The sequence below is a fragment of the Pongo pygmaeus genome, chromosome X (assembly GCF_028885625.2).
Source record: "Pongo pygmaeus isolate AG05252 chromosome X, NHGRI_mPonPyg2-v2.0_pri, whole genome shotgun sequence".
Taxonomy (NCBI): domain Eukaryota; kingdom Metazoa; phylum Chordata; class Mammalia; order Primates; family Hominidae; genus Pongo; species Pongo pygmaeus.
The window spans coordinates 156,475,268-156,489,545 of NC_072396.2; the positions used below are offsets into that span (position 1 = coordinate 156,475,268).

Below are 14,278 nucleotides of genomic sequence, written 5' to 3' on the forward strand. Positions count from 1 at the left end.
AAAGGCAGAACAGGCAAAGGTGGATGAGTACAAGTTATTTATCTGAATTTGTGAAGGATTTGTTGGAAAGGACATCAGCCCTGAGATATGTAAGTAAACTCATGAATTACAGTGCTTTGGTCTTTATTCTAAAACTCTTTCCTGTCCCCTAGGTTTGCATTCAGAAAGTCACGATCTTGCAATTCTTGCTCCTCAGCCTGGTTTCTCTCCTTCCACGGCTGTCAGGTGTAGTAAAAGTTTGGCATTGTAAAGTAGTCCATGGATGGTGGAAGATTTAATACCTTGAACCTAATCTCATAGTAAATGGGTCCTGGACTCATTCTCAGGACATGTTCCACTTTCACTTTTTATTTTTATTTTTATTTTTACTTTTATTTGAGATGGTCTCACTCTGTCGCCCAGGCTGGAGTGCAATGGTGCCATGTCATCTCACTGCAACCTCCGCCTCCCAGGCTCAAGCGATCCTCCCACCTCAGCCTCCACAGTAGCTAGGTCTACAGGTGCACACCATCATGCCGAGCTTATTTCTTATATTTTCACCATGTTGCCCAGGCTGGTCTTGAACTCCTGGGCTCAAGCTATCTTCCTGCCTTGACCTCCCGAAGTGCCGGGATTGCAGGTGTGAGGCACTGCACCCAGCCAGGACATGCTTGACTTTGATTCTAATTCAGGATTACAACTTTAGTGTCATTTAGTCCTGAAATATTTGTTCTGGGAGATATGGCACATGACATGTATGTCACATAGGTCCCAGATAGAACTCCTGCAGTATGTTTCAGGAACATTAGCAACAGGAGCCCAGATTTTGATCAGCAAGTCGCTTGTCTCTAGAAAAGGTTGGTATTGCTGTGGAGCTTGAGCTGTAAGTCTGATATTTGGGTCTTGGAAGTTTTGAGACTGAGAGAGTTAGACTGGGGATTCTTTTGACTGTGGGCCTTATCCCAATTAGACACTGATAAATCTATATTATCATAGTAGTCATGCTGGAAAGTATATATCTAAGTGATTCTCAACTACAGAGAGCCAATGATGAATTAAATCCACCTATTCAGTGGATTTAAGCTTTATAATAAGCTTTGATGTCTAGTAGGCACACCCTTTATATTGCTGTTGTTCTTCAAAGTTATTGTAGATATTTTGGCCCTTTACTTTCCACAGGAATTTTGCAATTAACTTGTGAAGTTACATAGAAAAACAAAGCAAAGCAAAACAAAAAAAACTTACTGGTTTGATCAGAATTATGTTAATTTGTACATTAGTTGGGAAGATCTGATAAATTGATGATATTGAGACATCCCTTACACAGACTTCGCATTGTCACTGCATTTATTTATTTTATGTGATTCAATAAAGCCTTATTATTTCTAGTGTAGTATTTCTGTGCATTTTTGTTAAATTAGCTACTAAGCGCTGTATAGTTTCCTTTCTATATGAAGAAACCTATAAATGTTATTTAAGAACATGAAAAACAGGTTTCAATAATTGTAGAGAGAGAACTTTTCTTGATGGAAATATATACCATAAAGATGTATGATGTAATTTTAATAAATTACAATTAGATTATTGAAGTTTTTGGAATTTAAAATTAATTTTTATAGTAAATCATTTTGAAATATTTTCCAATTTTCTTTGGGGTTTCTTCTTTGACCCACAGATTGTTTAGAAGTATGACATTTAACTTCCAAATATTTGAGGGGTTTCCAGATATTTGTTTGTTTAGTATTGATTACTAATTTAATCCTGTTGTGGTCAGAGGACAAAATCTGTGGATTTTAATGCTTTAAATTTATTGAAACAGTAGATGTTGAATCTTACTGAATGTTCCATATACAGTGGAAGATAAAGTACGTTCTATAGCTGCCTGGATGTGGTGTTCTGTAAATATTATTGCTGGTAATGTTAAGTCTTCAATATCCTTATTTATTTTCTCTTTATTTATTCTATTGATTACTAAGGGAAGTATTTAAATTACCAACTCTTAATTGTGGATTTATTTATTTCTTCTTTCATTTATGTCCATTTTTACTTCACTGTAAGGCTTTGTAGTTAGATGTAAACATATTTAGGGTTGTTAAGTTTTCTTTATTGACTTCCTTTATCATTATGAAATGTCCCTCCTTTTCCCTAGTGATATATTTATCCTAGAGTCTACTTTGTGTAATATTAATATAGTCACCCAAATCTTTTATTATTAGGGCTGAGTGGTATATATGTTTTTATCCCACTTTTTTGTAGTTATTTAAGTTTATTTTTTATTTTATTTTTTAAAATTTTATACTCTAAGTTCTAGGGTACATGTGCACAATGTGCAGGTTTGATATATAGGTATACATGTGTCATATTGGTTTGCTGCACCCATCAACTCGTCATTTACATTAGGTATTTCTCCTAATGCTATCCCTCCCCCAACCCCTCACCCGCCGACAGGCCCCAGTGTGTGATATTCCCTGCCCTGTGTCCAAGTGTTCTCATTGTTTGATTCCCACCTATGAGTGAGAACATGCAGTGTTTGGTTTTCTGTCCTTGTGATAGTTTGCTGAGAATGATGGTTCCCAGCTTCCTCCATGTCCCCGCAAAGGACATGAACTCATCCTTTTTTATGGCTGCATAGTATTCCATGGTGTATATGTGCCACATTTTCTTAATCCAGTCTATCATTGATGGACATTTGGGTTGGTTCCAAGTCTTTGCTATTGTGAATGGTGCTGCAATAAACATATGTGTGCATGTGTCTTTACAGTAGCATGATTTATAATCCTTTGGGTATATACCCAGTAATGGGATGGCTGGGTCAAATGGTATTTCTAGTTCTAGATCCTTGAGGAATCGTCACACTGTCTTCCACAATGGTTAATCCCACTTTTAACCTGTGTCTTTATAATTAAATTGAGTTTCTTATAGACTATACATATAGTTTGGTCTTGCTTTTTAAAAATCTATTCAACAATCCTAAACTACATTTGTGTGTTTAGTCCATTGATAATTTATATTATTATTATTATTATTATTATTTTGAGATGGAGTCTCACTCTGTCACCCAGGCTGGAATGCAGTGGCACAGTCTCGGCTCACTGCAAGCCCCGCCTCCCGGGTTTGAGCCATTCTCCTGCCTCAGCCTCCCGAGCAGCTAGGACTACAGGCGCCTGCCACCACGCCCGGCCAATTTTTTGTATTTTTAGTAGAGACTGGGTTTCACCGTGTTAGCCAGGATGGTCTCGATCTCCTGACCTCGTGATCCACCCACCTCAGCCTCCCAAAGTGCTAGGATTACAGGTGTGAGCCACCACGCCCAGCCGATAATTTATATTATTATGAGTATGTTTTGATTTAAGTCTACCATCTTACTATATGTTTTCTGTTTGTCCTATTTGATTGCTGTTTCCATTGTCTTCTTTTTTCTGCTTTCTTTTGGATTAAATGAGCTTTTAATTAGTATTCCATTTTATCTCTTTTTTGATTTATAATCTATATCTGTGCCTTTTATTTGTTGCTCTAGGCAGTTTGTCATATACATCTTTAATTTATTACAGTCTGCCATGGATTAATATTGTGCCACTTCATGTATAATGTAAGAAGCTTACAGCAGCAGATTTCTATTTTCCACCCTCCCGTCCTTTGTGCTATCATTGTCACAGGTTTTACTTCAGCATGTATTATAAACTCTAGAATATTTTGCTTTTACATCAATTATCTTTTAAAGAAATTAAGAGAAACATTCTTTTATATTTATGAACATATATATTCTTGCCAGTGCTTTTCATTCCTCTGTGTAGATCTGAGATTCCACCTGGGATCATTTTCCTTCTACCTGAGGTACTTCCTTTAACATTTCTATTAAAGCTGGTATGCTTCTCATTGACTTCTTTCAGATTTTGTTCACCTGAAAATATTTTTAGTTTTCTCAAAGGGTGTATTTTTGCTGGATGTAGAATTTAGGTTGATTTTCCAATCCCCTCTTCCCAGCACTTTAAAGATGTTTCATTGTCTTTTGGTTTGAGTTGTTCTGATGGGAAGCCAGACAGAAAACATTATTTTTCCTCCTGTATTAAATGTATCTTTTATTTCTGTTTGCTTTTAAGATTTCTGTTTAAAATTGGTTTTCAGCAATTTTAGTTTTTCTTTGTGTTTATTTTATTGGGTTCACCAATATTCTTGGATATATGAGTTTATATTTTTCATCCAGTATGGCAAAAAAATTGGTAATTATTTTTCCAAAAACTATTTTTGCCTCCCTCTTCTGGGAATCTAGTTACTTATATTTTAGATTGCCTGATACCATCCCACACTGAGAGAGACTGCTCCTTTTCCTCTACTCTGGCTGGATACAACTCAAATGTCTTCCACCTATGCATGAACTATGGTGGTTGTTTAGTTTTGTATTCATACCATTTGTTCTCTCCCTGGTAGTTTTGATCTTTGACTGGTCTTGTAGAATGTCACCTTGCAGGCCGGGCGCAGTGGCTCACGCCTGTAATCCCAGCACTTTGGGAGGCTGAGGCGGGCGGATCACGAGGTCAGGAGATGGAGACCATCCTGGCTAACACGGTGAAACCCCATCGCTACTAAAAATACAAAAAAAAAAAAAAAAAAGTACCGGGCGTTGTGGCAGGCCCCTGTAGTCCCGGCTACTCGCGAGGTTGAGGCAGGAGAATGGCATGAACCCAGGAGGCAGAGCTTGCAGTGAGCCGAGATCGTGCCACTGTACTCCAGCCCTGGCGACAGAGTGAGACTCTGTCTCAAAAAAAACAAAAAACAAAAAACGTGTGCAGATTTCTGGAACTCTTTTTCCCCCAGAGCTCCCTTCTTTCTGATACTCTGCTCCACAAATTGTAACCATCTTTCTTGGTTTTCTGAACTCTTATGTCTGTCTCCTAAAACTTAATGAGACCACTTTATTCTAGTTGAGATCCTTCTCCCTCAATCATGGTCTGGAAGTGCCCTCAGGTAGAAATCTGGGATTTCTGTGGAGCTCTTCTCATTTTTGCTCTTATCTCAAAGATCACAGGCATGTGCTACCTGCTTTCCAGTGTCTTAAAACAGGCATTTCCTATAATTTGTCCAGTTTCCTAGTTGTTCATGGCAGGAGGACTGTTCCCACATCATTTATTCTAGAGTGATAAGCAGCAATCCTGTCTTAGTCTGTTTTCTGTTGTTATAACAGAATACCTGAGACTGCGTAATTTATAAAGAAAAGAGGTTTATTTAACTCAAGGTTCTGCAGGATGAGAAGAAGTTCAAGGGCATGGCCCTAGCTTCTGGCAAGGGATTTTGCACTACATCACAACATGGCAGAGAAAGTCTAAGGGGAAGGGGACATGTGCAAAAAGTGAGGCAAGCAGGAGGAGGAACTTCAGCTTCTAACAACCCAGTCTCTCAGAAGCTAATCCATTCCCCTGAGAAGTAATCCTGTATCAGGAGAGTGAGAACTCACTACCAGGAGAATGGCACCAAGCCATTCATAACCCAGACCTTCTCACTAGGCTCCACCTTCCAGCACTGCCTCTTTTTAAGGATCAAATTTCAACATGAGTTTTGGTGGAGACAGGAAACCACAACCAAACCATAGCAGAACTCTATAACTTTTTGTTGCTATTGTATGTTTTAAAAATATTTCCTAATTTTGGTTGCTGGTATGTAGGAACAAATTGATTTTTAAATATTAATCTTGTACACAGCAACCTTGCTGGACTATTTTATTTCTAATAATTTGCAGAATTTCTTAGGTTTTCTATGTAGATAATCAGAGTGTTCATGAATGCAAACAGTTTTATTTTTCCTTTCCAATAATTATCCATTTTATTTACTTTTCTTGCCTTAAGGCATTGGTTAGCACCTTTAGCACTGTGTTAAGTGTTTTAGCAACCACTCTTTTTTTTCCTGACACTAAAAAATTCCTTTAATGTTCTACCTTTAGGAGGTTTGTATGTTTCTGGTTGATATATTTTATCAGGTTAAGGAACTTGCTGTCTATTCCTAGTCTGTTAAGAATATTTTCAAAAATCATATGTGTGTATTAAATGACATCAAATGTGTTTTTCTGAATCTACTGAAATGATCACATGCTTTTTCTCTTTTTAACTGGGATGTTGAATTATATATTTTTTCTAATGTGAAAGTATCCTGATATTTCTGGATTAACTCCACTTTCTTAATACCCTGCTGGTTTGGGTTTTTACAATTTATTTAGAGTTTTTTCATATGGATCATAAACAAAACTGACATAAAATTTCTCTTTTTGATGCTGCCTTTCTCTGGTTTGGTATGAAGAATATACTAGCATTATAAAATTGATTGGGTAATTTCTCTTTTTATGTGTTTTCTAGTGTAATCTGCATGAGATAGGAGATACCTATCAGTTCTCTAAATGTTTAGAAGCATCCATTTGCAAAATCATCAGGTTTTGTTTAGATTTGTTTAGGTTATTTTCTGTGGATGCATTTTTAACTACCGAATTTATTTATTTAGATTTGTAGAGTTTATTCAGGTTTTCTTTGTATCCTTAAATAGGTTTGGGTAAAATTCATTTTCCAAGGCAGTATCCCATTTTATCTGTTTCTCTGTTTTTAAATTTATGGGTATAAAGTTGATCATACTGCTTTTTACTATGTTGTATTTATAATATGCCCTTTCATTCCAAAATGCATCCTCTCCCATGTTTCTTGATTAATCTTGTATAACAATGCTTTATTTATTTCACTAGTTTTTATTTTAAGAAACCGTTTTAAGATTTCTGTTCTATCTTTATTTTTATTGCATTATTTTCTGGTCCTATTATTTTCTTCTCCTTTCTTTAGCTTTACTTTTATTTTTAAATTATTTTGTTTACTAATTTATTAATTTTGTTTGTTTATTTGTTTGTTTGAAATGGAGTCTCACTCAGTCGCCTAGGCTGGAGTGCAGTGGTGCGATCTCAGCTCACTGCAATCTCCGCCTCCCAGGTTCAAGCAATTCTGCTGCCTCAGCCTCCAGAGTAGCTGGGATTATAGGTGCCTGCCACCACGCCCAGCTAAGTTTTGTATTTTAGTAGAGAGAGGGTTTTACCACGTTGCCGAGGCTAGTCTCGAACTCCTGACTTCAGGTAATCTGCCCGCCTCGGCCTCCCAAAGTGCTGAGATTACAGGCGTGAGCCACTGCGCCCGGCCAACTTACTAATTTTGTTTACTAATTTGTTTACTAGTTTTTGTTTACTTTTTTTCCTAATAGGCATTTAAGACTAAAAGCTTTGGTACTACTTTAGCTGCATTTTACTTTAATATATTTGTAATATGTGGTATACTTGTAATACTTTAGTTCTGAGTATTTTCTGCTTTTCAGAGCTATTTAGGAAGTTTTGTTATTTTGAATGTTCAAATCAATCAGGTTTTATACTGTCTTTTAATTATTGATTTCTAATTTAATTGTATTTGGGCCAGAAAATACGGTCTATATGATAATATTCTTTGGTATGTATTGATCTTTTTTATGGCTTAGAATGGCTTAGCTGTTTTTTGTGCTCTGAGATTTCACTGTGATATTTCTAGGTGTGGTTTTATTTTGATTTATCCAGATTGGGTCACATCTTCCATTCTGGAAAATTTAAAATTATCTCCTTACTGCTCATCTCCCCTTGCTATTATGCCCATCTGTAACCCCTCTTAGACATATACTGTGCCTTCCCATTTTGTCCTTCATGTCTCATAACCTCTTGTTTCATATTTTCCAACCCATTTTTCCAACTGTATGGCAAGTTTCCTCATAGCTCTGTTCCACTTACTAATTTCCTTATCTGAAGTTTCTAATACATTGTTCAATCCATCTTTTAAAAATTAGTTTCATTGAATATATCTATTTATATTATTTCTAATTCATCTTTCTCCACATCTATTTGAAGTTCTTGGGGGTTTCATACTGTTGGGGTATGTGTGTGTGTGTCCCTTATTTTGGGGATTGATAGATTATTTCCTTATGCATTTTCTAATTTTGAATGGTGAGCTCATCTTCAACAGTGCCTTATTTGTGGAAATTCTGTGGAATCTGTCTTTAGAAAGTATCTCTCTAGAAGGGGTTTATCTTTGCTTTTTCTAGAACCCCAAGGTTGATTCAGTATGGTGGTGTCTTTACTCCTGTACCCGGAGAACATGCTGAGACAGACAAGCTTCCTATTTTCTTCTTTTGTTGGTGGGAGGATTTTTTTTTTTTTCAATGTAATGTTAGCCTCTGGGAGTCCTGGCTACATGTAGAGAGAGGTGGTGAGTTTTAGTTCCACTTCCCTGTTTGGGTTATTTTTTATCCAATTTTTCTTTTCAATGTAATGTTAGCCTCTGGGAGTTCTGGCTATACATAGAGAGAGGTGGTGATTTTTAGTTTCACATCCCTGTTCAGGTTATTTTTTATCTAGGAGAGCATTAACACCAAGCACGGGTTCAAATTTTGTGCTCAGTACCTTTCCAGTGTTTGACTCCCTGAGCTTTCCCTTACTTAGAGAACATTTAAAGGATGTTTGCTATATTTTAATCACTTTTTTGTAACACATATGTATTGGGATGCCATTGACATCTACCTTGAGGCTTTGGCCTTGAGGTGGTGTGTGAGTCTAATTGTACAGCTCAAAGCAGAGGACTTCAGTGATTTCAGGGCTATTGTTTTATATGTCAAGGATTTCTGTGAACATCAACAATAATGCAAATTTTTCCCTTTTGTGGCATGTACATGCTTGGCATGAAGCTTTCAAACTGCATCTGACTTCATTTCCTTAAATTTTCTCAAAGTTAGTGAAAGTTAAATGAATTTAAGGGTATGGAATTAAAACACAAATTAAGGGTATGGAATTAAAATACAAATAATTTGTTTTCTTTTTTTTTGATTAAGTGGTGTAACCACAGAATGTTTTTGTAACTTTTACAAATATATTCATTTGTAATGTTATTATCAAAAATATTCATTGGGGATTACGCAATAAAGCAAGTCTTCAACATCTACATAACATATGAGAGTGTTATTGGTACTTAATGAAAGTCTGTCTTTAAAAGAAGTAGACATTCCTTGAGGGAAAAGTGTTACACAATTGAGAATTTTGATTAGTCTTATTGCTTTACTGTGATTCACCATAGACTGATCTCTTAGTAAAATGTTGCTTCACTTTGATTTCAGGAGTCTTCCTATGTCACTGAATAATGAATGAAGATGAGAGGGAAAAAGAGAAGAGGTATGCATTCATAACTGACTGACATTTCTGTCAAAGCCCTCTCCCTCATCCTCTGTTCCCATTTCACATCTAACAAAATGCTACTTCCTCAGGGAAGCCTAATTCACTCAGAGAAATGTGGTTTCTCCAGTGTTTTTTTTTTCATAACTCTCAGCTCCAACTCTATTATAATACTTAGCACATTACCTATTTACCTGACAGCCCTCTTCCTCAAACTGTGTCCTCCGTGCCTTGCACAGTGCCTGCCCAGAGCTGACTCTAGTGGTTGTCAAATGACTGACAAGTATACAGTCCCTGATATTTTTAGAAGACAGTTTTTGAGCCTTGGCTTGCCTACAGCTTAAATTCATTTGTATTTGAGAAGATAAGTTAACTTATTTTTCCAGAACTTCTAAAATAAATTCAAGTACACTGATCAAAAAGTTTTTGTCAAAAGTTTGCAGTATGATCTGTGGTTTTTAAAAGTAAAAAAAAAAAATTAAATTAGCATTTTATGGTTTAGTCTTCTCTCTGAGAAGCAGAATTGGCTTTGAGAGAGCCTCTTGAGTGATTAGAGACCACTTAGAAAGAATTTAATTTTATCATAAACACTTGTTAAAGGAGGTAATAATATATGGTGGAACAAAGACCCATCATTAAATTCAAATTAATTTGGACTTATTTTATATAATTCTTAGGTCACTGTGCCAGGTACTGTGCTGGGCTTTGTTCTGGAAGAGACAAGGAGACAGATATGCTCCCTATCCTCAAGAGCCCCACAGCAAAGGAAGGTGAAGTTGGCTTTCATTTCCTTATTTTAATAATGATTATTATTGCTGCTCTATGGGTAATCAAAGGACTGGATTTTTGCTCAAATATTGACACTAACTTCTCCCTTTCTCTCTTCTTACCTTCTGTTGTTCCATCATCTGAATTCTCCGCCCCACCCTTGCCATTAGTAACCCTGATTGGTTTTCTTTTTCTCAATTAGGGATAAATCTGATGAATCCAAAAAGTCAAAGAAGGCCCAATTAAATGCCGTCTTGGCAAGACTGCGCAAATTACTGCAAATTCATGGCTATCCTGTAAAAGGAGTCAAATCTGAAACATCACAGAGCACCACTGTCCTTTCACAAAAGGAAAAAGGTTTAATTTCTTCAGCCTCCGCCATCCTTATAGGTTTTCGATTAGCCACATTGAAAATTAGCTGTGGGTGGGACAATTTGGTCTCTCACTTTACCTCAGACATTCTTTGGGAGGAATTAATGATTAGAGGAACTCTTGAAGTACCTTCTAATACACAGATTGTTTGTTTCTTTCAATTCACAAGTTTGTACATGGTTGACACTTAAAACGTGATTGAGATTCATGCAAAAGTGGGCCAAGGAAATGAAAATTAATAGAAGCATATGTGGGAAATAATGCAAATTTCTGTATCTTAAGCACTTAAGGGCATGTAGTAAATATTGCTGAGGGAAACATGGCCCCGAGGCTGTAAAATATTACCTACAATATTTTAAGGTTTAACTCAGTAGGTTTAACTGAAAACATCTGAGTGGGTCATGCCCATAAATATGTAATTATGTTGTAATAATCTCTTACCTTAAAATAATTTTTGACCCCATGATACCTCCAGGTATTGCCCTATTTCTGTGCTCTCCTTCACAGAAGAACTTACTGAAATGATGTTATGGGCCCTGTCTCCACTGGCTCACATCCCATTCTTTCTTCAACCCACTTCACTGAGGCTTTAACTCCTACCATTCCACTACAACTGCTTTTGTCAGGAATACCAGTGACCTTCACATTTCTGAATTATTTGGTTTAACTGTCCTCATCTTTCTTGACTTTTCAAAAACATTGGACATGTGACTACTCCCTCCTTTTTGAAATACTTTTCTCTCAGCTTCCGGGACAGCACAATCACCAAGTTTCTTTTCTGGTTCATTGGAGTATTAGTCCACTTTCACACTGCTGCTAAAGACATACCTGAGCCTGGGCAATTTACAAAAGAGAAAGGTTTAATTGGACTTACAGTTCCACATGGCTGGGGAAGCCTCACAATCATTACGGAAGGCGAAAGGCACATGTTACATTGCAGCAGGCAAGAGAGAGAATGAGAGCTAAGCGAAATGGGTTTCCCGTTATCAAACCATCAGCTCTCGTGAGACTTATTCACTACCACGAGAGGAGAACGTGCCCCCATGACTCAATTATCTCCCACCAGGCCCCTCCCACAAACGTGTGGGAATTATGGGAGTACAATTCAAGATGATGTTTTGGCGGGGACACAGAGCCAAACCATACGAATTGGCCACCCTTTATCTGTGTTTTTTTACTTCTTCCTCCCCTTTCAACTTCTAAACATGGGTGTGCCCATGGCTCAGTCCTTGGACTTTTTTCTCTTTTATGTTTACACAGTACTCATTTTCCAGGTTATCTCATCTAGTCCCTTGATTTGAAGTGTTATGTAGATATCAGTGACCTTCACTTTTAAAATCTATCTCCAGCCCTGAACTCCTACCTGAGCTCCTTCCCTGAGAATCATACTTATTATAAAATCGCAAAAGAGTTTTCTACGTGATGTCTTCAATTGCATATTCAATAGAAAGATTAACATGGCCATAAAGGAACTCTTGATACCCCTCCACTGCATTGCCTCTCTCATCCCCACCTCCAGATCTCTTCATATCAGTAACTAGCAACCACCAGTCATTCTGCCAGCCACACAAGCAAAAAATTTAGAAGTCATTCTTGTTTCCTCCACTTCATTCACCATCCTATCCAATTCCTCTGCAATTGTTTTTGGCTTCTACCTCCACAATATGTTTCATATCTATACATTTCTCACCATTTGCGTAGCCTTGATGTACCACCCAAATCCAGGCCACCATCATCTCTTACTTTTTCTTTTTTAAATTGACCAATAAAAATTGTGTGGATTTGTGGCTTAGAACACGGTGTTTTGATATATGTATACATTGTGGAATGGCTAAATCCAGCTAATTGATATATGCATTACCTCACATACTTACCTTTTTCTGATGAGACCACATAAAATCTGCTCTCTTCGCAATTCTCAAGTGTACAGTATACTGTTATTTACTGTAGTCACCATGATGTGCAATAGAACTCTTGAACTTATTCTAACTGAAATCTTATATCCTTTGTCCAACATCTCCCCACTCCTTCATCTCTTACTTTTGATGAAGGTTCATAGCTAGATTCTGCCTCTATCTTTGCTACCCACTTTATTCTGTTTGTAACAAACAACTACAGGGATCTCGTAAAAACCTAACATGCCACTCTCCTGCTTAAAAGCACTTCATGGGCTGGGCACGCTGGCTCACACCTGTCATCTTGGCACTTTGGGAGGCCGAGGTGGGTGGATCACATGAGGTCAGGAGTTCAAGACCAACCTGGCCAACATGGTGAAACCCCATCTCTACTAAAAATACAAAAAATTAACTGGGTGTTGATGGCAGGTACCTGTAGTCCCGGCTACTCGGGAGGCTGAGGCAGGACAATGGCTTGAACCCGGAAGGCGGAGGTTGCAGTGAGCTGAGATTGTGCCACTGCACTCCAGCCTGGGAGAAGGAGCAAGACTCCATCTCAAAATAATAATAATAATAATAATAATAATAATAATAATAATAATAATTAAAAGCACTTCATGTTTTACTCAGCATAAAATACCAACTTCTTACCATATACCCTACATGATCTGGCCCTTCCTGTCTCTCAGGCTTCATTTCCTACTGCTTTACCCCTGGTCATCCCACTGCAGCCACTCTGGGATCTTGTCATCTCTTTAAATAGGCAAAATGATTTCCTGCTTCATGTTGCACTTACTGTTTCATCTCCCTGAGATGGTTTGGTCCCATGTCTTCACATGGTTGCTTTCTTGTCAATCAAATCTTAGCTCAGATGTTACCTTCCTAGTACCTTCCTAGTAAGGCTTTTCTTGATCACCCAATCTTACGAATTATTGTACTTGCAAATACCTGAAACTGTCTGTTCTGTTGTCTATGTGTTGATTATCTGTCTACGCTGCCCCATCAGTCTGTAAGATACAAAAGAACAGTCACCTTATTTTTCTTGTTTGTGCTATATCCTGAACCTGTAAAGCAGAATGACCCATAGCTGGAGCTCTGTAAACATTCGTTAAATAAATGAATAAAAGAGGTTCAGTTTAACAAGAAGTACTGAATCCCTGCCATGACTTAAGTACCATGTTAGACATTGGGGATATGATGAAGAATTGGATATGATGCACACCTTAGAGAATAAACAAAAACAAGTTCACGGGTAATAGTAAAGTAGAAAAGTCCTTTATGATTTATTTATAAAATACAGTGGTTATCCTTTCTTGGCAATATATGAACTCCCCTCTCTTTTTTATTTCTTTGAATGAAGTATAGGAGATGAAAGTTATTAGATGGAACTGGAAGGCAATGGAGAAATTTCTTCAGAAATTGACTATGGAAGAGTGTCATGGGTTGTTTCTTGAGTTTGAAGACCTATGCCTAGAATTGAGTTTCCAAGCTGGGACAGTGGGCAGGATCACTGATCCTGAGGCATTTATGCAGTTGGCATGGTTTACTTTTCATGTTACTCCTATTTCACACCCAGTTACACACCCTATTTTCATTCCCTCATCAGTGAGGGCTCTAAAGCTCTCCTTATGCATGGCCTCCCTCTTACCCAGCTCTACTCCTAGGAAAGAGTCAGAGAGTCATGCCTGTCAAGAAAGCAATAGCCACTGTCAACATTATCCTTGTCATAGGAGTTTACATTATTAATAGAGATCAAAGTTGTATGCTATGGGTCTCATTTTTCTGTGAGGAGAAGGAACTAATGTTTATTGACATGAAGCATTAAAATCACTTGAGATTGGAGGGCTGTGTTAGTGAAGTCCCTTTGCTAGTGAAGTTAGTGGAGTAGGGTGGATTTGGGGAGGTAGAGAGCGGCACATGTTGACAGCAAAGACTAAGCACAGGAGCAGAAACACACTTCTCATTGAGGAAACCAGAAAACCCTGAAGAATGTGGTAGGACGGATGGGGAAGAGGACAGTACCAGTAGCTTTGAAGAGATAAAAGATAAGGCTTGAAGA

At 37.5% G+C, this 14,278-nt stretch overlaps 1 protein-coding gene across 7 annotated transcripts in view; it reads left to right on the top strand.

Moving 5' to 3' along the window:
• The window catches only part of PASD1 (PAS domain containing repressor 1), a 114,826-nt gene that overhangs the window by 25,180 nt on the left and 75,368 nt on the right, over positions 1-14,278 (top strand). For 6 of the 7 annotated variants that reach the window (XM_054471327.1, XM_054471329.1, XM_054471325.1 and 3 more), the window contains 2 exons: positions 9,130-9,184; positions 9,862-9,954. In XM_054471327.1, the coding sequence (XP_054327302.1) occupies positions 9,157-9,184; positions 9,862-9,954 (121 nt within the window). In that variant the 5' untranslated portion in view covers positions 9,130-9,156. The remainder of the gene's footprint in view (positions 1-9,129; positions 9,185-9,861; positions 9,955-14,278) is intronic. The other variant, XM_054471330.1, reaches the window with a different exon arrangement.